At 36.9% G+C, this 26,919-nt stretch overlaps 1 protein-coding gene across 1 annotated transcript in view; it reads right to left on the bottom strand.

The window, feature by feature from the left end:
- FREM2 (FRAS1 related extracellular matrix 2) overlaps positions 1-26,919 on the bottom strand; it is a 119,345-nt gene that overhangs the window by 34,530 nt on the left and 57,896 nt on the right. Inside the window, exons 3-7 of the mRNA XM_053971801.1 lie at positions 19,884-20,030; positions 17,419-17,649; positions 14,596-14,721; positions 13,444-13,695; positions 937-1,086 (exon numbers count right to left, since the gene is read on the bottom strand). Of these exons, the coding sequence (XP_053827776.1) occupies positions 937-1,086; positions 13,444-13,695; positions 14,596-14,721; positions 17,419-17,649; positions 19,884-20,030 (906 nt within the window). The remainder of the gene's footprint in view (positions 1-936; positions 1,087-13,443; positions 13,696-14,595; positions 14,722-17,418; positions 17,650-19,883; positions 20,031-26,919) is intronic.

Here is a 26,919-nt window from a genome sequence, read left to right as displayed (position 1 = left end):
TTTACAGGCAGCCAGCCATGTCAGAGCTTTCATGCTGTGACCAACAGACTAGAGAGCTCAAGAGCTGAGCCATTCCCAGCTTTTAATGCTAGAGGTCCTGGCACAATGAATGAAGATCCTTACTGTAAGGAAAGTTTTTTTTTTTTTAAACCAGAAATAAAATAACAAATATTCAAGATTTGGTAAAGACATCAGATCATAAAAGCAAGTTCAGAACTGAAACAATCACATATTTTTTCAGGTTTAATAATTTTCTTTTTCATAAGAAAGATACATCTATGTTAAGTATATTGTGTTATGCATACACCATACATATATATTATGTTTATATATTCCTGAAATATCAGTAAAGTTACACTCAGGATAAGCATCTAAGGCAGATCATTTTTATGCTGCCTCTATATGAATATCCTATTTTAAACATTATGATAGGTTTTGTGAAAAAAAATAGAGTGTGCTAACACTTGATTCTGCAGACAAAGGTTCTGTCAAAGTATCCAAGAACCACACAGCTGAAGCAATCGTGTTCCTGAATAGGATACTAGGTAATAGTTTCTCATTGCCTACGGCAAAAATGAGAGAAGCAAACTCAGCACGCTGCCAGTGATCATAACCGTGCCCAGAGTATGCTCTTGAGGCAGCAATCAGCTGCCTTTGTAGCAGTCTTTATATGAGGATTTAAAGGCATTTCTCTTTGTGCTATACTTCATAGCAGCTCTTACTGCTGTTTCTCTGAAATTCTGTAACCACTTAATTTGTTCTAAGAAGAAGAGATCTGCTAAGAGCAAGACTCATAGAATTTTCATTTTATGTGGTTGAAACTGTACCAAGACCCACTGAACCAGCACTTGTGAAATGTGGCAGCAGGTGCCAGCAGTGTGTAGCAGCATGTGCAGTGCAGCAGCAGTGTGAAGCCAGAGCAAAGCAATAACTCACCCTCTGCAGTTACTGGCTCAGACTTGCGAGACCTCACCGTAACAGAGGCGGCTTTGGACAGATCGGTTCCAGTCCTCCAGACACGGACCTCAATGTAGCCAGCACTCTCATCAACGTAGTATTCATCATTTCCAAAGTAGAATGCTGGTTCTGGTGAAAGAGGAATAATGTCCATAAATGCTTCTTTACCTTACACTGAAGCTAACAAGAGGCCATAAAATCCACATTAAACAGTGCAGAGCACTTTACTCATCTCAGTAAGTGAAGTAAAGCTTCTTTTTTTAAGGTTTAGAATTCTTCTAGCTATTTTTGGCTTCTTTTCAAGTATTGGTTTGTATGGTTTTAGATAGCAATTGTTATATCAGCACTGTGCTCTTTTTCTTGCCTCCTACATTTTCAACTTTTTATGTCAGCATATATGAATCTGTGCACAAAACCAAATGTGGTATCTCACTAAACTGGTTTTAGTTGAGTCCTGTGCACAAGCCAGAAAATTCCTTGCATTTTTCACTTTGGTGAAAACATATGAAGGTGAATACAGATAATGAAACTTTAACTTGAATGTTCTCACAGATTCCTGTTGCTAAAACCAGACTGGAACATGACATGTAACATGCTACTCTTGGTAACATTTTCTAGCTAACTAAAGACTCAAATACTTAATTTTAGTTCTCCCACATCTAGCATTTAAAACAAAATCAATCTTATTTCATGTAAACTGAAATGTGAAGACTTTATCTTAACCCTAAAGTTCCACAGTTCATAAGAAAGAAGAGCAAAAAGCAAAGGAGATTAAGAACTATTTCACTTAACAGACACATTGTTTAGCTTCATTTTCCCCTCCCTTTTCCAGTTTTCCTACCCACAGTAATTTCACAAAGTAAAGAGCCTTAAAAACATATCCCAGCTTCATCCTGCATGTATATCGTCTCCCCTTTTCTATCCTTTCCATTCCTGTTTCAAACATGCAAGATTAATCATGCACAGCCAGTGCCTCAGCTTTCCCACTGCACAGCAGAAATCACAGCTACCTCCCCGAAGTGCAGAAAGACCTACCCAAGTTCTCCTTGCACTTCATCACAAGTTTCTTATGCTGTCTTGCGAGAATTTATTAGCATCATGAGGCTACAGTATCACAAATGCATTTGAAATACCATGCAGAATACAGCCAACTTAAATTCAGTCGGCAAAGATCACAGCAATTGCTCAGTGCTCTATGAGCAGCAAAAAAAGAACTCCTTTAATATTCCTCATCAATGAAAAACTGGAGCTGCCTCCCTACTTATCTGCTAAAACTGAAATCATGCAACAAATTAATGGAACTGAATGTATTTACTGAAAAATAGTGCAGATTCATAGACCTGTTTGAGCATTATCAAAGTCATCAACCTTTGCAGGATGAAAGACAAACTTGGAAGAAGTTTAACTTTAGAAGATGAAAATGTCATCGGTTCTAATTTTTTTTTTTTTAATTCAAGTGTATGTGTATTTAAAGGTATGTGTATTTGTGTGAACAGACAGACACACGTTGATTTTACTTTATTTGCCCATAGAGGCTGGCTTGGCAGTAGGTGTTTTTACACTTGGAACTGCAAAACTCTTATCTGAAACATTTTTAATGGGTGAACAGGATACACCCTCTGTACCTTTTGTGTAGCTACTATTAACTTTGATGAGAGTTCTTCTTACAGGGATATTGAAGCATTGGATATTAGATCTTCAAAGCAATGTGTCATTTCAGACATAGAATGTTCTTCTAGATTCTTAACATGGGCTAGACAATAAAAATATAAAATGCCTACTAAGACCAAATGGTTATTAACATGCCAATAGTTAGATAAAGGCAGTTAAAAAATTACCAATTCTAATACAAGTCATTTCTTAAACAGGTATGCTTAGAGTTCAGCACACTTTACCAAGCCTAATCTTGTTCTTATGTCCCAATGGCTCCGGAACTTGATCTGGACTTGGCTGCACCTCATTTTAAGCACTTTAGTAAGAGGTACTCACATGGAGCCTGCTTGCTCTCAGTTTGCAAGGACAAAGATAGGCAATTGCAGGTTTCCCAGCACAATGAGCATACAGGAGGACAGATGGAATGGCTCACTCACTGCAATCCGAAAAATCTGAGGAGGTGTAGAAGCATTCCCTTCTGCTTACTGGCTACACAGGGAACTTAGATGATCTGCCTTAAACTAGATGGAAGGCATAAAATAAAATATTGTTCGTTTCTTACAGCATTATCCTAACACTTGCTTTACTGCTGCTGAAGAATCCTCACATACTATTCATTCCTGTAGTCACAGCCAAACAAGAAAAAAACTCAACTTTCAGCTAGCTTGCCTTGTATTTCAGAGTGAGTTTTTCACACTTTTTGAGGTATGTATGTTCAATGAAAGACACATTCTGCATGGTTACCCATCCTAGGAAACAAATCCTTACAAATGTTTTCTAAATTCATTTCCTGTAAGCTGTGTTAGTAGCTCCCCAGGGGAAGGAGCAAAGCCAAGCTCCTAACAGGGAAAGCATTGTCTATCTCAGGTCATGTCTGGAAAACACTCTGCTCAATGACTGCAGGCTCACTTACAGCAGACCTTTAATCTAGTAATCACTCTGAAGAGAGACTACTGCAAATTTAATGGTTCCTCTTAGAGCAGTAAGAGGAAGTTTTCTAAGGGTTTTTTTGTTCAGACCCACAGATTTTGCTGGCATGAAGTTACAATAATCAGAGGAGAAAGGTTAGGAGCTTTAGTCCCAGGTTTCTTGGCACAGAAATAAAAACTTTGTCCTTGTACTTAAAGAGTCAGAGGCGTATCTCAACTACAGCTCTAGTCAGTCATCAAGCAGGAAAACAAACACACTTCTCATGTTGTTAGGAACACGTCTAACTTTGAAGGTACATTGTCAAATCAGTGCACAAAAATAGCATTGATAGCACAAAAATGTTTATTTCCAAAGAGGCTTTACCTTTTAAAATTACATCCTTATAAACTGTTTTAGGGAGATATTGCAAAAGAGTAAGTTGTTTATAAAAAATCCCGTTGGCAGGATACTGAGAACAAACACAGAAGAACAGACTCTTTTGTGCTGACACCTTGATAAGGCTTAAAACTAAAGTGCATTTCAGTGATATATGCTGCCAGTGATGCACACACACACACACACACACACACACACACATATATGTATATATATATATATTCTCAGGAGGAAAGAAACAATAGAAGAAAACAGACATGGCATTCCGACATATTCAGATAATGGAACCAGGAGAAGCAGTATTTACAAATGAACTTATGGCTCATCTTTTCTAGGGTTAAGACTATTTATTCCTAAAAGCTTTTGCCTTCCTTCTTTCCATGAACATTACAAACAAGGCTATGATGTGAACATTATGAGTTGCCGAGCTAGCAGAAGTCTGTTGTGGTAATGCAGAAGGTGCAAACCAGGCTTTGCAAGCCTACAAGCCTGTTCTGGTACAGTCTGGACATGCTAGGGCCATGCTGAATCCGAAGTAAGGAGCCCTGATGGCTGGCACAGCTAATTGGACACAAAACCAGACAAACATGGCTAGATTTGGCTGGACCTGATCTGGCTCATACTCAGGCAACACATACATCCCTAAACAATGGCTACTTGCATTTCAGGATCAAAGCTGGCATTAAAGGACTGATGTGATGAGTCTGTAACATAACAGATTCCAGTGTTACAAACATGAAGTGTGTGAGTTGTAGGTAGACCAGTTAAGAATGAGAGCTCATTAAATGTAAGAAGGCATGAGCATTCACTGTTTAATAGCAGTAAAAGTCACCTTCTGAAACCTCTCTCATATATGCATCTTAATAGCAGTTAAATAAAAGCCCAGAGAAACCATCCATTACAAAAACTTTATATTAAGACAATATCAAAGAGGACTTTAAAATCTGAAACTAGGTAGCACCATTCTGCAGCTATTCACACACACTTGAAACTATGCAAGCAACTGAGCTTGTATTCAGCACAATGAATTTAATTTGCCAAGTCATTCATTTTCACTGAATGCTATAGAAGCAGGGGTCAAGCTTACAGTCAAAGCTCAGTTCTGTAGCAGGTACCTATTGTGCAAATGCCAATAATTTTTTATTTGATGTGGTCAAAACAGATTACTTTTCAAATTCATATGTTGCAATCTTAACAGCTTTTCTCTTTAGCGGTGTTGTCATAACTTTTGCAACCAAAAAGTAAATTCCCCTCAGAATCAAAATTGCTAGTTTCAGCCAAATTGCCACAGACATCATCTTAAGCAAATAATGTCTGCTTTTCCATTTGTCTCAACACACCATTTCTGCCTATTAACTTAAAAAAAGGTTTTTAACACAATCCTGCAAACCCTGTAGCAGGTAATAGGACAGATTCAAATTAATGCATTCTTTACTAAATACACTTCAATTTTCTAAGAAAATTGCTGCTTCTTTTTTAATCCACAATGTCAGTGCCATACATTGATTACACTGGCTCATCCCTTAATTACTCTCATTTTATGCAACTTAACTTAGTAATTTCAGTAGAGTAACATGGTGTGAAGTAGCTGCACCAGCTGCAACCTCTACTGTAAAAGAGCCATCTGGAATAGAGGTGGCAAAGTATTGCCTGGACATCATGTGCTGCTGCTATGAACAACATTATATATGATTCACATTTAATTAATTTATGATAGACACTAATTTAACATAACACTTTACATTTTAACTCACCCTTTATGTTAAAGTGCATCCATGTTTCAGTTTCTCTAGACACAGCACCATCACAAGCAGCACCTGCCTGGCAGGCTTGGAGTCTATATCTAAACTCTCTACATCAATAAGCAAAACTCAAATGTGAGTGAAGTAGCATGCTAAAGGAAGCAGACTACAGCTCTAGCTGCAAGAGTGAGGATGGCAGCGAGATGGCAACAGTGACACCCCATCTCTGGTCACCTGCACCTTCCTTCTTGACAGCCTGCAGTGTTTTTTGTAGCCTGGAGAAAAGAGCTAATTCTGATTTTGCTTAATGTCAGGCTGACGATCATAAACGGTGTACAAGCAACAGCTCAATGAGCTACAGAGTATTCCTGAATGATGGAGAATAAAGACATTTGAGTGCATGAGGACAAGCTGTAGCTCAACTTGTTGAGGATGTGTGCCTCTAAAGTAAAAATGAATTTTTCAACAATTAGTTAATTATTGTGTACAAGAGAATAATGAGCAGTCTTAAATTGTTTCCCAGCTACAAATGGCATGTTAGTAGAAAGGCTAATGTGTGCGGTTCACTTTAATAAGTGACCTTCCCTTGAAGCAATTAATTTACCTTTGTTAGTTTGCTAAGAAACATTGCTACCTTTTTGAAACACCAAACTAAAATATTGGTGAACGAACATAAACCTGAAAATCTTTACTAGAAGAGTAGTATTGTTATGATTCTTCCACACCCTTCAGGGTAGAACCTATTAACCTTGATATCACTGGAACTACTACACATGTTGGAGGAGTTTTTTCTATGTTCAGTCTGAGGACAGGGCCCAAAGATTTTTCCTGCTGTAAGTACATCAAGCTCCAATCACTTACCTTAACCATTCCATAATGCAGATAATTGCTTCATTTACCAATGGAAATAAAAATATAAAGAGTAACAGATGAAGAAACAGATACTGGAATCTGGGGGCACACCCAACCATGATTACATTGCCTGCAGCAACCATCTGAATTTCACATACCTTTTTTCTACTGGTTATACCTCCCACAGAGCATGAAACCAACTCAGAATCTTCTACATGCTTTATTTTTAAAATGAATTAGATTACTTTTATATAAAAAGCCTGGGAAATGGGATTGGTAACAAATTCCCAACAAACCGATGGAACAGAAGCAGACAGATAAATGGGAAGGCTTGGCAGTAGCATTTAAATATACCACACACAAGGTTTTCCACAAAGAGGCCAAGCTTAAAGGTGCTTACAGTCAGTGATACATCGGGTAAAAAATGAGGGCTACAAACAGAAATGACATGAGAAGATCAGTAGCATTTTAGAAATCAGGCTAAATAAAAATATAGTATGCAGCCATTTCTGGCTGATTCAACTTTAAATTTTGCACTTTTACTATTCAGTCACAATGCTGGTTACGTTGAGTCTGCTTAACCAGTGGAAACAATTTTATAGGCTTTTCTGCTCACATACAATCAGAACATATTTACCTCATCAAGGCTGTAGAAGAAAAGTATGTAAAATAGCCGTTTACCAGAGCTACTGATGAGGATGGGACTTGGAAGAGAAGACAGAGAAGAAGTGAAAATAGAGCAACAGCCAGACTTATCAGGCCACAAAAACAGAGCTGTAACAAAAGAAAATATGCTCTGCTCTATGTTAAAACTTCTTGTGTTCTGTCTCTTGGACTTTTGATCCCATCTGTGTGAGAGAGATAAGAGTGTCCTGACAGTGAAGAGAGATAGTAACTGAGTTAATTTTTTGAAGACTTGCACGTTCAAAAGGAGAATCGATGGCATTGAAGCACAATGGGCTACCATGGCTAGAGTGTTCAGTATCTTTTGGGTCTTCAAAGACTATGAGCAAAGTCTCAGTATAAGGAGATTCAGAGTAAGGAAGATGATTGAAGAAGCCTTAGGAAAACTGAATGCAACAAGACATCTTACTCAACTTCATTTATCCAAATCTTAAACATGCAAAGCACTAAAGTCACTAAATTCACTCCCTACAACCATATCCAACCATGAACAGATGATTAATTTAGAATGGTTTGCTAGGCATTCATTCATTTCTAAACAGTGTATAATAAATGCAAGATCTACAGTACAAAGACCAATGCCATCAAAAATAGAATATACTACAATAAGACACAAGAGAGAAAGCAGTTCAGTGTACTCTTGACTGAACTGTCATAAACCAATAATGCATTAGGCTCTGGGATGCAATACCAGTTCACATAAGAAGACCACTTCATTAAACACATTCTAAATTTAACAGAAGGCATAATTTTTTCTACAGTTCATGAAAACTTGTGCCTTCTACTTATTGGCTATTTTATGTGCTTTGAGTACAAAACTAAAAGTTTTCTGCATTTCAACACTCTCCTCAAAATATTACTGCAATTTACATAAGGTAATACTTGATGTGTAAGCAACCCATTTAAAAACATACAGCAGTGAAGGTTGAAGAGCTTTGTGCTCCACCATCTACAACCCCTACCGTAAAAGAGCCATCTGAAATAGATGTGACAAAGTACTGCCTGGACATCATGTGCAGTCCTCCTCACCTATCAAAGAAGCCCAGATCACAAGGTTGGACTATATTTGTAGTTATTAAGCAGATGAATAAAAATGAGATTAATCTGACAGTAGTTCACACACACACATATATGTACACACACACACACACACTCTTATAAAATGTGACACACCTATATAATAAGCTGTAAGCAACAAATAATGCTAAGAAAGCAAATCATAAGTGTGCCTGGTTACTCTATGGAATGTCCTACTGCAAGGTATGACATTAATTTATTTCTGTGATAGGTAGCAAACAGGCAGTTTCTGAAATCTTTAAGGCTATCATCATGGATTGAACATTTTTCACTCTGTTGAACTGGTGATAATAAGAAGCTATTAGTAAAGAAAACTGGGAGTATAACTTGTCATAAGCTGGCTGTCATCCACTTTTTCTCTTGATTAGTTGCCAACCTGGCCACCTGCCACAGGCTGGGGAAAGGGAAGGGGTCATATAGAGATTTTACTTAATGGGAGGACAAAAGAAGTTAAAAGCTGCACAGAAGTGCCAGAGGCATCAGACTCACAAGCATTGTAAAAACATAAAAGGGAGAAAGTAATCAGAGATGGATGTGCACAGGAAAAAATAACTAGTTCACCATTTTAGGCATCTACAGAGAGTGGTGATGGATAGTTGACGAAATCATGACTCTAGTCTGTAACATAACAGTGGGCATGCTCTGCCTGTAGTGTTCAGATTGTAATTAAAATTGGACAAATGCACTTGCAGATGCTAACTAGCAAGATTAATCAACCACCTGTTCAGTTTAAGATCTGACAGACCCACTGGCAAAGAGAAAAAGGCACATTTGACTTGCCTGCCTTGGAGACCAATGGGAATAAGGAGATTCCAACTTGCCTCATGAGATAAGGATGTTCTTCTGATAAACAATGTTACTAATAAGACACTTATTTATCATAAGCTTTAAATTTGGCTCAGTACACACATGGAGAGTTAGTTCATAGTGCCTGCTTGCTAGAAGCCAATGCAAAGCATTGTGTATATAGTGTATATTGTGTATATAGTGTAACATTGCAGAGCTGACTTTCCAGGCTATTGATAGTAAATATTAATATGCACTTTACTACTCCAAGAAAGCTGGAAAAGTGTTAGTGGGTTCCAATTTCCAGAATGTGGTCTAAGGATTTTCAAAATTTAATTAAGTGTAAGTGACAGCATGTGTTTTAAAGAAATCTCTAGAAAACTAAATCATTAATCTGTTCTGTTTGACCTCTAACATTCCCTTTCTACATTAGGATACCATCATCCAGTTTACTCATCTGTAAAATATTCCCAGACAGTGCTATCCTTTATCATGTGGATGGTATGAGTGATTGATTCTGTTGATATGGTGTAAAGATAATGGTCAGCAAATCTCCGACATAAACCTGAGTCCTTTGCTTTCCCAGCCTTGGTGTAGAAGTGTCAAGAAGAAGTTTGAGCAGCTTCTTACCCATCTAATGTGAATGAAGTGGAAGAAATGCATTTAATGTACTTCCTGCTGAGAACAGCATGAGTCTTCAACAATTCCACTACGGCAGGAGGACTGTTTGTCAGCCTGGCTGTAAGGCTGTGTGCTCTCACGGCAACACTAAATACAGTAGCATGGAATTAAAATCACATGGGGAGACAGCCACTTACAAAAAATGTGCAGCACACAAAATAACTGCAAGTATTTCCCCCTTAGATGCAAACTTCCAGCTCTGCATTCAACACACCTCTTCTCTTCAGGTTTCCAAATGTGATTACCAACTGAGTTTTAAATTTGCCCACAATAAAAAACCAAGTAAGTAAAAGAGAGTTTAAATTAGCAGAGCAGTCAAAATATTGGGACTATGAAGAAGCATAGCTTTGACTCAAACCTTGTTAAAGCATTTTGTATCAGACTTGTGGCATACAAGACAGTAACATTAGTTACTGCTAGAACCAAATTACAGGCTCTTCATTCCCAGATGAATACTAACAAAAGACTTAGATCTCATTTTTTCTCTCTCTCTATGAAATTATTTCAGAGTCACCACTTCAGCTGGAAAAACACAGAGCGCTTCCAGGCTGATCTAGCTTAGTTGCTAAGTGCCTGAGGATTAAGGCATTTCCATGGAAGAGTAGGGTCTGAGTATTTTCATGAGCCTTAGACTAAATTCCAAGATTCCTCTGTCCAAGGGGAATGAAAAGTGCACATTAGCCGCATCTTCCTTTCCTCGATGCAAAATATTTACCTATCATGTAAACTGCCTCCTTCAAATGAGCTTTATGCTGAACTCTGTGCTCTCTGTGCAGTATAGGTATGTCCTTCATACCCAGTAGTGCTTACAACATTGTATTTGCAAATTAAATTATTAAGGTAGGGTTTACACCTACTGTCATAAATCAATGTATTCAGATGCACCAGGTATCCTTGATGATTGAGCTCAACAATTTAGATACTTGTCCTAGGATGGGATGTTTCCTGGGAGTACATCTCTCTTTTCAATAACAACAGAAGAATCCTGTAATAGCCTATTTGAATCAGATGTCTAAAGTTATAGAGGCTGATACCAAGTGAGATTAGTGCCACTCCAGAAGTGGATGATTTACATAAGTCTTTTCCCTATGCATGCTTTTCTTCCATGGTTCACAGTTAATAACTATCACATCACATCACATCACATCTGACTCCAACAAACTATGTTTTTACTTTTTAGTGCCTTAACAGTAGTGGCATGTGTAACTTTGAATCCACTGTTTCCATATGAAGTTTTTTCTGCTGCTTAGTTCACTAACTTTTTCTTTTTTCTATCTAACTTTAGTACCTATGAGGAAAAGTCCCTTCCAAATTAGGAGATGTCCCAATAGCAGCACCAATCTGAAAATCACCATTCACAATATATAAATATACCAGTGCATGTTCTACATACTACAATTTTTTTTCCCCCCAGATTTTGCTTTGGCAGCACAGCACAACTGTATAATCCCCAATTAAACTTTTCAGTTGCCTGGAATTTAGTGAATACACTGTAGTTCACTAGAGCATGCCTCTTATTTTTTTTTATTGTCAGGATTATATAGCAACTATGGCATTTTACTTAGACCCTAAGGACATTCTCTAAAAATAAAAGACTTGGATGGTAGGTGCTGAAGGTGAGTGTTTCTAGAAATAAAGAAGACTCAGATGAAATAAACTAAATAAACTAAAAAGAATGTGGTAGGAAATTTTACTGGCAAGTGAATTGTTTTTGCATGTGCTGGAATTCTTTGTGGGAATTCTTTCACTGTAAAAAGGAGTTCTGCCACATAATTTCAAATACCACATATGCAACATTTTGTGTGCAAAAAGAAAAGTGAATGTTTGCAAAAAAGTGTTCCAAATCTATCCTTTCAAAGACCCCTTATCTTTCAATACCCCAAATATTCCTTACTCCTACCAACAAACATAGATATTTCAGTTGCTACATGATGAAAATATTCTATTTTAATTTCTCTAACACTTCCCCAGCTTTTTTAATAAATCCCATAAGATTAAATTAATTTGTGTAGAAAAGTCTGTAGCTCTGAGGCAGCTTGTGCTCATAAATGCAGAAACTTAAAACTGAAGAGTGTACACACACTAAATTACTTCTGCTTTCTAATGGCAGTGTTAAAGGAGATTTCTCATTAACTTCCCTAATATTTTGTGTGAGCTTCATAAAATATTAAGTTTTGTACTCTGTTGTGACTGGGAGTCACTGAGATTCTCACTGAAGTTAGATGGTCTAATTTCAGCTCGTCTCTGATATTAACTAATGTATTGGAGAATCATTATCTCCATCCCAAACTCTCCATATGTATATTTAAGCAGTCAGAACACTTTCAATTTTTGGGTAATCAGCTTCTCCATGAATACATATTTTTAATAGCTACTCTCTAAAAATTATTCATACAAATCAAATTGTTGTAGAAGCTCCTAAATGAATAAATTTGTGTTTGCTATAAGAGCAGAGTCAGATAAAGATTTCTGTTTTGGCTTGCATTCAATATATTATCTACTTTACAAGACTTGTTTTTTCAACCTGTTGTAGTCATTAATGCTATATGATTATCCAAATGCTCCACAGAGAAAACAAAGTCACCTCTGTCATAGGATTACAGGTGAGAAATTTCAGGCAGGCTGAGTATTTATGAGGCAATTAGATGGGTGCAGACTTCCTGCCTTGAAGAGCTGCCTTTCTCTCTTACCTAGAGAGAAATCACTGTGCTGATAATAATGGTCTGTTTTGGCATCAGACTTTCAAAGAGTACTGTACTATGTAATTGCTCCCTTTAGTCTTTAGGAAATATGATGGTGTCACAATAGATGGTTTATGGCCTTACAGAGAGGACCCAAACAGCTTATCAGTAGTCTTATCTCAGAATTTACATTTGAGATGTCAGTCTCCAAACTCCACACATTAATGGGGTAATTGTACCAGGAAGCTTTCATGCTATTACTCCTAGAAAAAGAGCTGTCACACCAATGCTGAAGCATTAAAGGAGAGGCTTGAGGCAGCAATAATACACATATTTTTGAAAGCAGTTGGTGATACAGTGTGCTGATTCTACTCTTAGTCACACCCTTTGTTCTAATCACCACCAGAAGTGTCTCTTTCAAAGCAATATCTTAAAGCTATTAACCAGTTGAACAAATGACATAATTCTGTCAGCATTTCCCTACTGAGGCATTTCCTTAAGCAACATTACTCTTATTTGAATATTTGCTTTATTAAAAAGACAGAGAGCACAACTGGACACTTTTACACAGAAATTCAAATGCAGCATCAAATCAGAAGAAATATAGCTTTCTTCTTGGGAGCTGCTAGATGGCTTCTGCCCCATCAGGGCCTCCAATAGGGCCCTTGCAGCATAACTGAATGAGCCCAAAGGCTTTGCAGACACAGCCTCAGAATCACAGAAACAAGGCTGCCCATGCAAGATGACATCTTGGATTATGTCTGTTAATGTGACAGAATAGAAAGGTGCAGCTCCTTGCTCTGAATCACTGCTCATGTGATTTTGTCAAACAATAAAACAGCAATACTAAATACTTTCAAAAACCTGCATAGCTTTCCAATAATATTTTCTAATTTCAAGATGGAAGTAGCACGTGTTTTAACCAGCAGGAAGAAAAACAAAACCCACATGCTGATTTGAATATTATGTTCTTTGTAGTTTCTGTCCTGCATTGGGGGTATCACTTCAATTATATGGTATCTTACCATCATCCTTATCAGGTACAATGGTAATGCGAGTGCTTGGGAATTCTGCACCAATTCTTCCACCCATGGGCATGCTCAGCAAAACATCAAAGGTCTCAGCCTCTTCATACAAGGAATCATCTATGATGACGATCCGACACGTTTTTTCTCGTTCGTCTTTGTCAAAACGTAGAATGCTGTTGTGATCCTCCGGCCTGGATATGTAGTCAGAGTATGAAAGTACAGAGGTTGGGGCAGTGCCAGATGCTGTTCCTGTGGCATAAAAGGAAAACAGTCACTATACATACTATGCTTACAGTGATCTCCTCGCAGAGGTGGAATTTTATTTTCATTATCTTTGAATTTCTGTTTACTTTTTGGTGATAAGATGGGCTGTAAACAAGGTCAGAGGTCCACAGACCCATTTCTGAGGTCTCTACTACTTCTGTATATGACACAATGGAAGAGTGTGGTTCTTCAAATCATTTGCACCTTTCCAGTCAGAAGGAATATTGCCTATCACAAGAGACAGACTGACAAAATAGCCCCTGTGAGGATCACCAGTTAACTACCTTAGTATATTTTACCCATATTGAAGATACCAGTGGACTTGAACAGACAAAATGTCATGAAAACAATTTATTTGGATTCCAGATCACTTTACACAAAATATTGCTTCAGCTCTCCAGATAAAAAATAATGAAACCACAGATGTAGAAACCCCATGCCCTGCACATGTACTATTAGTAAGAGACTAAAAATCAGAGGAAGGACAAGTATGACAATTAAACAATATTATTTTGTATAATTTTTTTCAAGATACAAACAAGCAAAGGATAGCCAGGGCAATTACTGCAGCGCTTTCAGTTCTCATCACTTTCAGATATAAGGGACTACATATAAAAATCTTGCAGAAATATAAAGGACACAGATCCTCTTCAATTCTCCATGATGATTTTTAAATCATCATTTTTACTGCATTAAGTAATACTCTTAGACAGATTGCAGAGATTAATACTTTTCCAGATGAGACTGAAGATATTTAGATGAAAAAGTAATTAACAGAGTTATAAACAATTTTATTATAAAATAGATGGAATAAATATTTTTAAATTTCTGTCTCTTTTCCACTCTTGCAATTTTTTTTTTTTATTCCATATTAGATTCTAATACCTTGTTGTGTGTAGCAGATGACCATCAGCTCCTGACTCACATCTCCACTTCTTCTGACTGGAATAAATAACTCACCAACATCTTCTTCAATAGTATAGGTGGACTGAGGAATAAAGACCGTTGATTCTGCAAAGGAAAGAACCTCATAAAGTCACCTGTACATTAGCTGTACATTTTTGAATATTCTAAAGTGCAACATATAACTTGCATTTATTGGCAATGCCACTAAATTGTCACTAAAACTTGAAGGGTGAGAGAAGTAGAGTTCCTTAGTGCTTCAGAAATGGAAAAGAAAATCAGATCATTAGGTCTGAATTCCCAAGTCCTTATTAAGTCGTCTCTAATGTGACTGATTTGTTTATATAGGGTTAATGGTGTAAGACACTGTTTGGAGAATTTATCCACAAAGTCTATACTTTTATTATTTCCATGGTATTTAATTATTAACCGTTAACTACAGAAGTATCATGGCATAGCTCACACACAGGCTGTGGTTTGCCAAGGCCATTCTTTAACCTACTGCATCAAGATAACCAGCAAAATCATTTGGCATTGAGGAGCAAGGTTGAGCTCTTGACATCTTAACTCTGACTTGGACATTTGATTTGAGTTGGTTACATGTTTACACTACTTTTTTACTAGAAGAAGACCCAGCCAATACAGTCAGTGAAGTCTGAGGAGCAATCTCACTCTAAAATGTGTCATACAAAAGGATATCAGATCTTTATCCAGGGGAAAAACCCACTAAGATGCATTCTGAACTCCTTCATTATTTTATGCTCACATAATCAGATTGCTGGGTTTTATGCTGTTACTGGGATTCAGAACCAATTCAGACGATTTTGTTCTTGTTCTCTCAAAAACTCAAGAACAAAAGGTGGCTACACACATAATTACAAAACACCTTTACAGTTTCATTAGTGTGACTATAACCCAAACAGAATATAATTCTGTATAATATCAAATTAAATTATATCAGCTGACTGCACAAAGCAAAGTTTTCATCATTTCAGAGTACTTTGGCAAACGGTGTTCTGAAAATTGTCAGGTGACTTCTTTGAAAGCATGTTCCAAGTTTTATTTCTCCAACTACTACAAGCATGACCTGAGGTCAAAAGCCTGCCTTAAAAATGCTGTAATTCAGGTTTGATAAGACTGAGACTACTCACTATTCTGGCAAGACAAAAATTCAACATGAAAAATATCAAATCCCTACTTTTTTGTTTTAAACTAAAGCAAAAGGCAGCACTAAAAAAAAAACCAACCCAGTTCACTCCTTCTATTTCTCCCTTTAGAATTTAGTTGGCAAAATAAAAAACTCTAACCTTCCAAAACATGCAGGAAGCTGATTTATTTGATTTCCTCTCTCTCTCTCATAATTACTCAACTAGGACTAAAATGGCACTATAAAGGTTTAACAGACCTTATGAACAACATAAAAGCTTGGAGGAGAATGAGCTACATCACAGTTAGTATAAAAAACCATATTCCTATGCAATCTGAATTTCTAATGAAACATTAACTAATGTCCCATACCCCAAGAGGCTGGTACAGCTTTCCAAAAAAACTCAGTCTTGATCCTAAAGCTACACAATTCAAATAAATGATTTTTTCACTGGAAGCAAAATAAAATTTTGATGGTTCTTATTCAGTGAGCTTGGTAAACCCTGAGCTTCAAAATGCTGTTAGGAAATACAGTCCTTCCCTCAAAGTTCTCTCTCTAGTTTTCTTCTAGGTATTTGATTTGCAGCTATGCATTTGATTTTGCCCTCTGCAACTTCTCTTTATGTATAATTAATACAAATTCCCTAAGACTGTAAAAATTTCATCTTAATGTAAGAAATATAAAATATTGTTGTTGGCATAAAGAAGGCTCAGCCAATTACCTTTAACTGTGCTATCTTACTGATCATAGAAAAGATAAAGAGGTTTAACACATTTTCAAGCTATTTCTGTGTCCCATACATGCTGCTTTTAAAGTTAAACACTATTTTTCTTAGTGATTAAAAATGGATGTGAGATAAGCCCTGGTTTAACTTGCATTTGTAACTAGGAACTAAGACACTTTTGATAATTTCCACACCCAACACTCTTCAAATGTTAATTAGGGATGATCATATAATTCAAGTTGCTATGGTTGTCCAGTATTTAAAATATTTCTTAAGGACAGTTCTGTGTGACTACAGCCCATGGGTTCAAGCTACTGGATGCAGCTGAAAAGATGCAAAGCAACCAGAGCATGCTCTACTTCTTTTACATTTTTTTTAAAAATCAGCTTAGTTCTTAATTTATATTTAACCATAATTTTATTTGTTCTTGACACAGCGTGTGCTACACTTGATCTAATGAACTCTACAATTACTGAGCTTTTCAGGTTTATATCAAGGCCTAACTGATGCAAGCAGTTTGCTCCAAGACCAAGCTTTTTGTGATTAACCAGCCTAGACTTTCTTGTACCATCCTCTCCAACATGAATTACTGTGGCAGAGTAAATCAAGTCAGCCTCCAGCCAACTCTTCAGACACATTCAGTCTGCAAACACATTTAATGGAAAGCCTGTTATACCTAAAATGAAAACAAAGCCCCTAGAAATAACATATAAAAAATGTAGGTATTTCATAAAAAACATGCTACCTGAGTAAACCCTTCATCAAGCACTTAAAGTAATAGAGGACAAATGGCTACTTGATGCTCAAGTCTGTCTTCAGAAATATTTTGAGGACAGTAAACCTTTAGTATCCACTGTTACTCACAGCATTTGCCCTCCAGTTTATCTTTTGGTATATGCACATATTAGCAGTACAGCTCTGGAAAGGTTCTCACCATCTCCTGGGTCAATAATTTCCACTGTGGATGCAGAAGGAAATTCCAGAATTGCCATGACGGGCTCAGAAAGAACAATTTGAAAGGACTCAGAATGTTCATGTTCACCATCACTCAAAATCCGTACTCGCCATGTAGCTAAGGTTTGACCAGGATTAAACTGCACTTGCTTCTGGGCTTTTCCTCTGAAGTCTTTATCTTTCTTGGCAGTACCATCTTTGGTACTAATACCTGTTAAAATCAGAAATTCAGGTCATTGTAAACATCACTGGTAATTTTTCTCCCATTGTGTCACATTTAAAAGACACGTAGAAAAATATACTTTCCACAACCTGAGAACATTCAAACTAAATCCATTACTCTTGACCAATTTTATACTGGGTGTCACATATAGAGGTCGAAAAACTCTACATTCTATGAAGTTATATCAAATTTCCATTTCCCCATAATTCAATTATGGATGCCCAAAAAGGACAACAGACTTTTCTCTCTCCTTTTAGCCCTCTAGGTTCTCTTCTTCTCCAGAATATCTAAACAGAATCCTGCCTGAAACCCCAGAAAATATTTATTTTTCTTAGAAAAAATAAAAACATCCCCATCCCTGGAAAGTTCAGACTTTAAAGGGAAAGCTAAGGAAAGCACAAAGACACAAAGGAAAATATACTGAATAAAAATGAAAGAAGATGCAAAACCTGAACCATTGCCTGCATTGTCATTGCAAGAAGAATTTTTAAAAATTATGATCCTCTTATTTCCATGTTTGCATAATGACAATCATTAGGTTAAAGTGAAGATGAAGTGCAAGTCCATGGGAAAAAATTCAAACAAGTCAATCCAGAGAGATGGCATAGGCCTTCCAGCCTCAGATTCAGAATGCTCTGAAACAGGTTTTCACAGCCATTTACCTCCCACTTTAAGGCTGTCTGAAAGATCCTCATGGAAATTAGACAGTATTTCAGAACTGTCTCCAACTCATGTGTTTGGCCTTGTTTAAATCTCACAGTTAACTGAAATCTTAAAGGCTTTTCTCAGGTTTTCAGAAAAAAATCCTTAAAACTTCTTCCTTCTCTGATTGTTTCTTCTAGCTGCATTATTTAATGCATTGAAACATATGATCTTTCCCTACAAACCTTGCCTTTCTTTCTTCAGGCTTGTGACTCATCCTAAGTCATATATATAACCTATATATATATATATATATATATATATATATAACCTATATATATAGGTTATATAACCTATAAACCTCCACTCTGGCACTGCATACGGACCAGAAAGGCCAGTAAGCATCTTGACCAGTATGTTTTATGCTCTTTCCAACTCAGTAATTTGCTGATTAAGGTAGTTGGAGGCAAGTTACTCAAACTGGTTTTGCGTATTTTTCTGTCAGCTCAATACTGAAACTGACCTTATATCCACAGGTAGAAAATTTTGTAAACACTCTATCTGAAGGATCAGAAGTCATATCAGCATCTACTATTCAGAACCAGTAATTAATTTAAACCACAAATCCTTAACTATGTATTTATCTCTTCCACTCTTTTTCTTTCTTTAAAATAAATAGATTATCAAAGTTGGTTCACTGTTCAAAACTGAGTCTTTTAGTAAGATCCTGTTGGTTAAGGGCTATATCCCCTAAATCTCATGCCAAAAGAGGTGTCCCTACTGCACCTCATTACCTGAAACTCGGATTTTTAATCAGAAAAATTACCATTTACCTGGAAACTTGCCAGGTAAATGCTTACATATCTCTGCAAAAACAGCTTTAAATTGAGTGTTTTCTCTAAGCAGTATAAGCTCATCAAAGGTTTCACTGTGAAGTTGTACAAGGATAATGTTCCCTGGTGCAAATGCATCAGAGGAGGAAACAGATCCAGAAGCTAGAAACAGGTGTGAGGTTGCAGGATGTGATAACACAACCTTTTTTTCACCTTTTCACTCCCCAGACACTGCAAACAATTTTCAACACCTCCTGTATCAGCCTCAGTTGACTGCCAACATTGAGTGAAGAAAATGAGCCTAATGCTTGTAGCTGCTGGTCAGACTAGCTCACAACAGCCTTCCTGGAAAATGATATATGTTTATTGTTGTCTTTTCAATTGCTACAACTCTATTTTTTCATTATAGGGAAAAGAAGATCTGGACAGGAACTGCATTCTGTGAAACAAAGAAACAGCGGTACCAATCAAATCAAAGAAAGAAGGACCACGTCTTTGGTTGTTTATTCAGAAATTAATTGCAGAAGACAAAAAAAAAACACAAAAGGGAAAATTTCATTTTTTAACTAAAGAAATTATATAGATAGCATATAAAAGATACACTCTTTAATAAATAAACATATTCCTTCAAATATAGTTTGCTTATCATGAAACAGCAGCAATAGGATATAGTTGCATTGATACAGAATATCAACTGCCTAGGCAGTGATTTATAGAAGCAACTGATAAGATTAGAATTGAACTTACTTATAAAAGAGGTTTCTCCCAGGTAACCTCTCCGTTTAAGAACAACATCAAGATACTTGGTGTCTTCATTTACTAAGTAATACTCCTTTTCTAAGGAGATCCATGCCCAGTTTAGGCGAAAATGTTGATTCTTCAGCTTATTGCCTCCTGCAAAACAAAATTAAAAATAAAAATATAGAATTATAACATTTCATTTTTGTTAAAGATTACTTTGTCTTTGGAGGTTCATGCAACCTTGTATCCTGGGTAAGATATGTATCTATCTGGACATCACAATCCAAAGGTTTTAAAGATTTAAAACTAAGAAATTACAAGTAAGGAACTTAACCATAACACATTTGCTACACATAGGAGTAAATTTTTTTTTAAATGTATACAAATATAGTACACTAATTTTCTTATTTCTCAAGAGAAAAGCATCAAGCATTAATTAAAATGTATTTGGAGTGCCTTCTGTATATCATCCTAATGGATGTGCTTTTTATTACTCTAGACTTCTGTAAGTTCTACCATAATAAAATAAGCTGCTCAGCTCACTGATGGCAGATGCTCACTCAGCAACTGCCTTCTGGGAATGCCGGCCTGTGTGGGAGACTGTAGTCTGATTTCATTCCCACAAGGTGCTGCTACAGAACAAGGTTTGCTCAGGTACCAACTGTCTTGAATGTGAAATTTCCTTTAGAAATTAACACTTCTGTACCCAAGCTGGTGAAAAAAAGTGAACAGCAGAGAGACGTATCTAAAGATTTAAATTAATTCATGGCTTAATTACTGGAGGAAGAGACAAATGAGGGTTGGTTTACCCCTTCCAGTTTCTTCCATGAGGCAGCCACTCCACATGCTTTCATTCTGCTTCAAAGATAAGACTCTACGTTTCTTTACTGATCTGCCTACTAGAAAAACCAGGAACTAAAGTTGTGCAATCTCACATAGAGGCAAAGGTACTGTGTAAATGAAAGGGAGGAAATTATTACTGGAGTATCTCCCTGCACTCCTCACCCTGCTCCTTTCTGCTCTTTTGATTTCTATTGTTTCTGACAAAGGGGAAGGCTACAAACCCACATATCAGAAACTAATGAGCACCAGAGAGAACCAGCAGCTATAGTGTTACAGCAGTAACTACAACAGCACTTACATTAGCTTAGCTGTATGTTATGTCTTCCCATTAGTTTATGGGGACAAATGTAACAGAATACTTGTTCTCTAATCCAGCGAGAAAAGCCATTTCTGTGCCACCCTTGAACACATTGCCCAATTTGACCATAATTTAACAGAAGGATAAAAGTTTCTGACAAATAAAAAGGATGGAAATTTACTGTCTTTTAGAGGAGAGAGAACCTATTTGCACCACTAGTGAGAAGAAATACTGCTGCATGAGCTTACTACAAATGAGAATGTCAGATTTTTGAAACTGCCAAGGTAAAGGAAATTTTTCTAGCAGAGTTTGCATCCTTTTAAACAAAAGATACTCTAACCAAAGGATAGAAAGCAAAAGAAAATCTGGCATAAATTGTTCTCTTATCCAAAGAACTCAAGGTTAAATGTGCTGTGGACAAAGGCACACAATCTACATCTTACATACAGGTCCCTTATGAATGAAATTTAGGAAGAAAAAAAGCGCAAGAGAGGCAATAAAAAATATTTATTATTGTCTTCATTCCGCTTATTTCTTGCTTCCAGCTGTTTTTTTGTAATTTTTTTCATAGAATAAAAAAACCCCAACAACCAAACAAAAAGTGTATTTCTTAAGGGGGTTATAGCAAGCCTCCATTTTTACAGACCTACTTCTTTCGCTGAAATATATAATGTTCACCTTTTAGAATGTGCAATACCAAACCCATCAGCTTTAAGAAAAGAATATAGGTATTTTAAACCTTTGTGTTTTCACTTTGTGGGTTTTTTTTTCATGTTCAGAAGACATGTTTTCTGATTTATACAAGCCATTTCACAGTCCACTGTCCCATAGAATAAAACTGTTGTTCTTATTATTAGCTACTACTACTACTTCTATTATTATTATTATTATTATTATTATTATTATTACTACAGACCTCTAACAAAACAGAGCAGGAAGCACATGATATACCTTACCTAATTTCAGGTATTTATTTTGGGGCTAGAAATCCTAAACTGTCTTTATAGCCAAACCCAGGAAAGAGGCATTTTGTAAAGCTATGACTTAATTTACGCATTTATTTTTGAATAAGATTAGCTTTGCCTTGAAATATGCAAAAATATGTGCATTTTTCCTCAGCAGTGTTTAAAAACTCCTGTTGTGACCCTTTACATTGTAGACACTTTTATTACAGCCATCTAATGCTGGGTAAGATGAATTCCCCCCTGCCTAACCTGGATGAAACTGCTACAACATAATAGAGCCAAGCACCACACAAACAAAACACTTGTGAGGAATATCAAGAGTACAGCTTTTAGAAGTCGGAAATAAAATGTCAGAAATAAAACAGCACATGACACTTTCATTTGGTTCACTATTCAAATAAGTACCTGCCCTACAATAATATTTCTACCAGCAGATGGATTGTGCACTGCTCGCAAGCACTGCCCTTGGGCACAGTCAGACATTTAGCTGCTGGGCAAATCATCAAGCTACTATGCCCCAGTGACAGTTTTGCTTTTATTCCTCTTCCAGACAAGTGCTGGCAGTACAAATACATCAGAAGTCTGGAGAGGGAAGCCATTACTTTTAAGACTACAGAAAAGGAAGGAGGGCAGTGTTAGAACAAGGTAAATCCAAAGGAGCCTTGCATCAATGAAACGTGGTTGGCAAGATGCTGCTAAAATGAGGCATGAAAACTTGTTTCCAGAATTTTGCCAGAGAACAGAGTGCAGCGGGGGGAAATCAGAAGATGCTATATGGGAGGTGATGCAGTGAGATATTCATGAGAAATAAGATGGCAAGAGTTGTGAGACGCATTTAGAAACTTTGTAAGGAACTGAAGGTAAGGATCTAAAGTGAGTCACAAAGTGACTTCATGACTGAGGCCTTAAGGACAAAACCATCTGAAAAGATTTGCCTGTATATGACAAGTCAAAGACAGATATAAGTTGGAATTGGTCTTTATAGAAATTCTGTCAGCAAATTGTTTGCCTGTCAGAAAACAGTGACGTATTATTTTTGCACAGATCATCAAACAAGAAATTCCTAAAAAGATCAAGTCATCTGGAAAAAACAGATTCAGTTACACAACATGAATAAAAGAGGAGGGGGAGGAGAACATGGTCAGTCAACTGTTTGAAAGGAAAAATATTTAAATTAATACTCCCATTCAAGCATTCATCTTCCCAGCCACGCTGCTCAGATATCTTAAAATTATAATCCTCCATGAAAAAATACAGATTAGATTGTCAGAATTTTCTATCTGGCTCAGAGAAGGAAAGAATCCGTTCCAGTTTTCTCGACAGATCACAGAGCTATGTAAAGACAGTATAAAAAATAATTCTAACATTAAATTGTGTACCTTGAGTACTGTTGACCTGTGGGGTCAATACAATGGCCATTCTGTAAGGAAAGCCTGATTGTAATTTTGCTGTCCCTAGGAGCTACTCCAGACCCTAATACATAAATAAAAGCATATAAGTGCACTTCAGTATTCACTTATTGACACAACAGAAATTGATGCATCTTGATGCACATACTGACTTCCCTGCTGAGTGGCATAAATAAGAGATGAATCAGCAAAGGATTGCCTACCCTGCATAAGCACAGCCACACACGCTCACTGTGTGCACAAGATATGTCTGTACAAACACAGCTATCTGGGACCTGTAGAGCTCCAAGGTACAATGTATCTGCTCACTTTAGTCATTAGCTAAGGTTGCTTAACGGGGAAAAAAACCCCAACCTATAAATTCCTCCATGACAAAGAACATATATCAAAAACAAGAAAGAGTGGGACAAAAAAAACGACCAGTAAATAGAGCGCTAAGAAAAAATAATTTCTTCAAAATTTTTTCTACTGGTCTTTTCTCCTTCCTCTTCTTATTTTGCTTTCTAAACAGACTGCAAAAGGATGTTACTAAGGAGAATCAAAACAACTGTGATGTATTAACAGTGCCTACAGTTCAGGAATCACTGTACAGCAGTGCAATACTTGTTGACTTGTTTACATGTCTACATGTCTGCTGCACACAGAGGGAAGAACAGGAAATTGTCCATTTTGAGACAACTATTCCATTTTTTAATCTTTGATTGCCTCTTTTGTGTCAAGGCAAGTCAGTTAATATACACCAGGATAAAGTTCCATCAACAGGTTTATCAGAAGCAAAATCTGGTCTGAAATGCAGAAATTTTAGTCCCCAGCATCATGATTCCCCATTTAGCCATTAAGCTTCTGTGAACCTCAGCACTCTCCACTTCCCCACACTATTTTCCTAGTCATTCATGGAAAGTATAAACCTATTTTTACCAGAATACAGGAGAAACATATAAATCCTAGGTGATTCTGCTAGTCAGAATAAATACATAGACATTATATTGCCCAGTTCAATGCACATAGTTTCAACAACTCTGATTTGCCATACTGTGTAATGGTCCCAGTACATTTTCAGGTTAAAAAGGCAAAGGTCTTAAGCAACTATTTTTTTCTGCCAAACTATTACCCCCCTGTCACCCCCACCGCTGCCCCCAGCAATAAAGTAGACAATAAATGTTCTGCTCTCAATGCTTTGGGGCGGCACATCATTGGACTAGATGACCTGAAAATGTTCCTTCCAACCCAAACTAATCTGATTCTATGAACAAATGCTATCCCCTCTTCTATGACCATCAGAAAGGGTATAACCTGTAAAACTGCCTTAATTTCATATGGAAATTGCAGAAGTGAAACGCCTAAGTTAACCCAGCACAACACACGTGACACTAGAAAGTTTTGAATTGAGTTTAACAATGCATAAGATAGCCTAATGATATTACCTGATTAGAAAAGCTTTAAAATGCTTCACGTTTTTAAGTGTCTTTCAAGTGTAATGAAATAGATCCCAATTATTAAAACAACGTGCTGGACTCTGCCCTCTCCTACACTTTATCTGCCACTGTAACTCAATATATTTGCAGAACAGCCAAAACGAACCCCCTAAACCAGTCCCGAGTGATTAGGGACTAAAACAATGCTTTCTCTCAACTTCTCATGAGAAAACACACACTTCCCAGCATTATGGACTTAGCTTGCCTGGAGTATAATTGCTGGTATCCAATGAACTGCAGACAGTTTTCCATCTTTCAGTACTTTCTGTAACTCTTTTTCGTTTTATGTCTACCCCCAAGAAACAAGTTGGAAGGGCCACATTTGACAGGGCTCAGAATAATCAAATGCCTAAAGCCACATAGCAGAAGAAATATCTGAAGAATACCATGTAGCTGCTTTCTTACAAAAGGGACGGGGAAGTGAGAGACAAAATATGAATGTCAAGGTTACCTAATGCGTATTAAATTTGGATCCGCTTAAAATTCACCTAAGTGTCACTAAGGATGTCTCCAAGGGCAGTCTGGAGATTCATGCTGGGTTAATTCAAGGAATTCCCAATTCAAGTCTATGTCTCATTCTGCAGGAGATTAACTGGGTTCTGATTAAGAGGTTAACTTGATTTTCATTGACAAAAACTGTGTATGCAAATATGCACTGGCTCTCAGCCAATTAGTCTCATAGCTTTAAATTAATTTCATTATAAATCAGCTCTGTAGAAATTCACCGAGAGCCAGGATACTGTCACTCTATTGGCTGCACCAAGAGACTATGAGTTTTCAAAGGAAAGAGCAAAGTGGATAAACAGCAACCCAATCTGAATCACCAAAAAAGATGCTGGAGCACTGTGTGTCTTTGAAAGCCTTTATGCATATTAAGTTCTTAGTCCGTAACTGATTTCTAGGGAACCCAAAAGATACACTTGCTGGTTTTGGATTCTGTGCCATAAGCAAGGGACTAGCTCTGCAGGATGACCACTGCTTCTGAGAAGAAAAGAACTGAGCAAAAAAATTCAGCATCTCCAGTGAATAACCACTCCTGGCAAAACACAGTATGTCTTTGCTCAGGTTCCAGAGCACAGGAACATAATCAACTGGCTCCTGTTCCACAAAAGGTGAAGACAAGAGATCTGCCTTAGAGATCCTTATAAGAGATCTTTCTTAGACATAGGATTCATATCATCTAATGTTATCCTATAAAAGATGTATGTTTAATTAAACCTAGCTGTCTAGGCACAAGGAATGGAAAGAACTAGGCACATCTTATATGAACAGCTGGATCACCTTCTAGAAAGATTTGACCCACTCCACTGAATGTAATGGGAACATGTTCAGTCTATATGGCTAACTAAAACCCAGTTAAGTTGTCTTCTTGACAAAGGAGGGTCCTGAGAAAACTCAAAGACACAACTGGTCCTGAACTGTTATATGGTGAACTTGTAAATTTAAACATTTTAGAAGTAATCTTTGGAACAGCTAAACATGGCAACAAAAAAAAATATTTGGTTTAGAAGAACTAAAAGTTATTTCCATGCTGTCATTAAACTAATTAGTATTTTGTGTAGTCACTAACTTTGCATGAGAAAATTAATTTAAATTGCTTTGTGAGTATGAACAGAGAAAACCTAAACATACCACTCAAGCTGTCATGTCTATCATTAAACAATGCCCACATTACCTAAAGCACAATACCTTTTTCTTAAAGATCCACACCCTGCACCTCCCTCTGAAGGAAAAAAAACACCACCTGGATTAGTTAAGGCTTCATACATGCATGGCCTGCAGCAACAAGTAAATTTATTACATCTCTGACAACACATTCTTAAAATAAACTTAATAGTTTTCAGTCTCTGCTTACTAATTTGTTTTGTGGCGCCAGACAACTTCTCCCAAGAGGCTCTGGCTGAATTGAAGCAAGGTTCATTTCCTTGGCTCACAGAATAACGGGTTTAGCTCAACTATCTTAGTTATTATCACACAGGGGACCTGATAATACCTTTAAAGTATTATCCCATAGGAAAACTACTCTCATTTAAAGCTTACTCAGACAAAGTG

Source organism: Vidua macroura, chromosome 2 (assembly GCF_024509145.1).
Source record: "Vidua macroura isolate BioBank_ID:100142 chromosome 2, ASM2450914v1, whole genome shotgun sequence".
NCBI lineage: Eukaryota > Metazoa > Chordata > Aves > Passeriformes > Viduidae > Vidua > Vidua macroura.
Note: the sequence above shows the minus strand (reverse complement) of the source record. Positions and strands in the feature narration are given on the sequence as shown.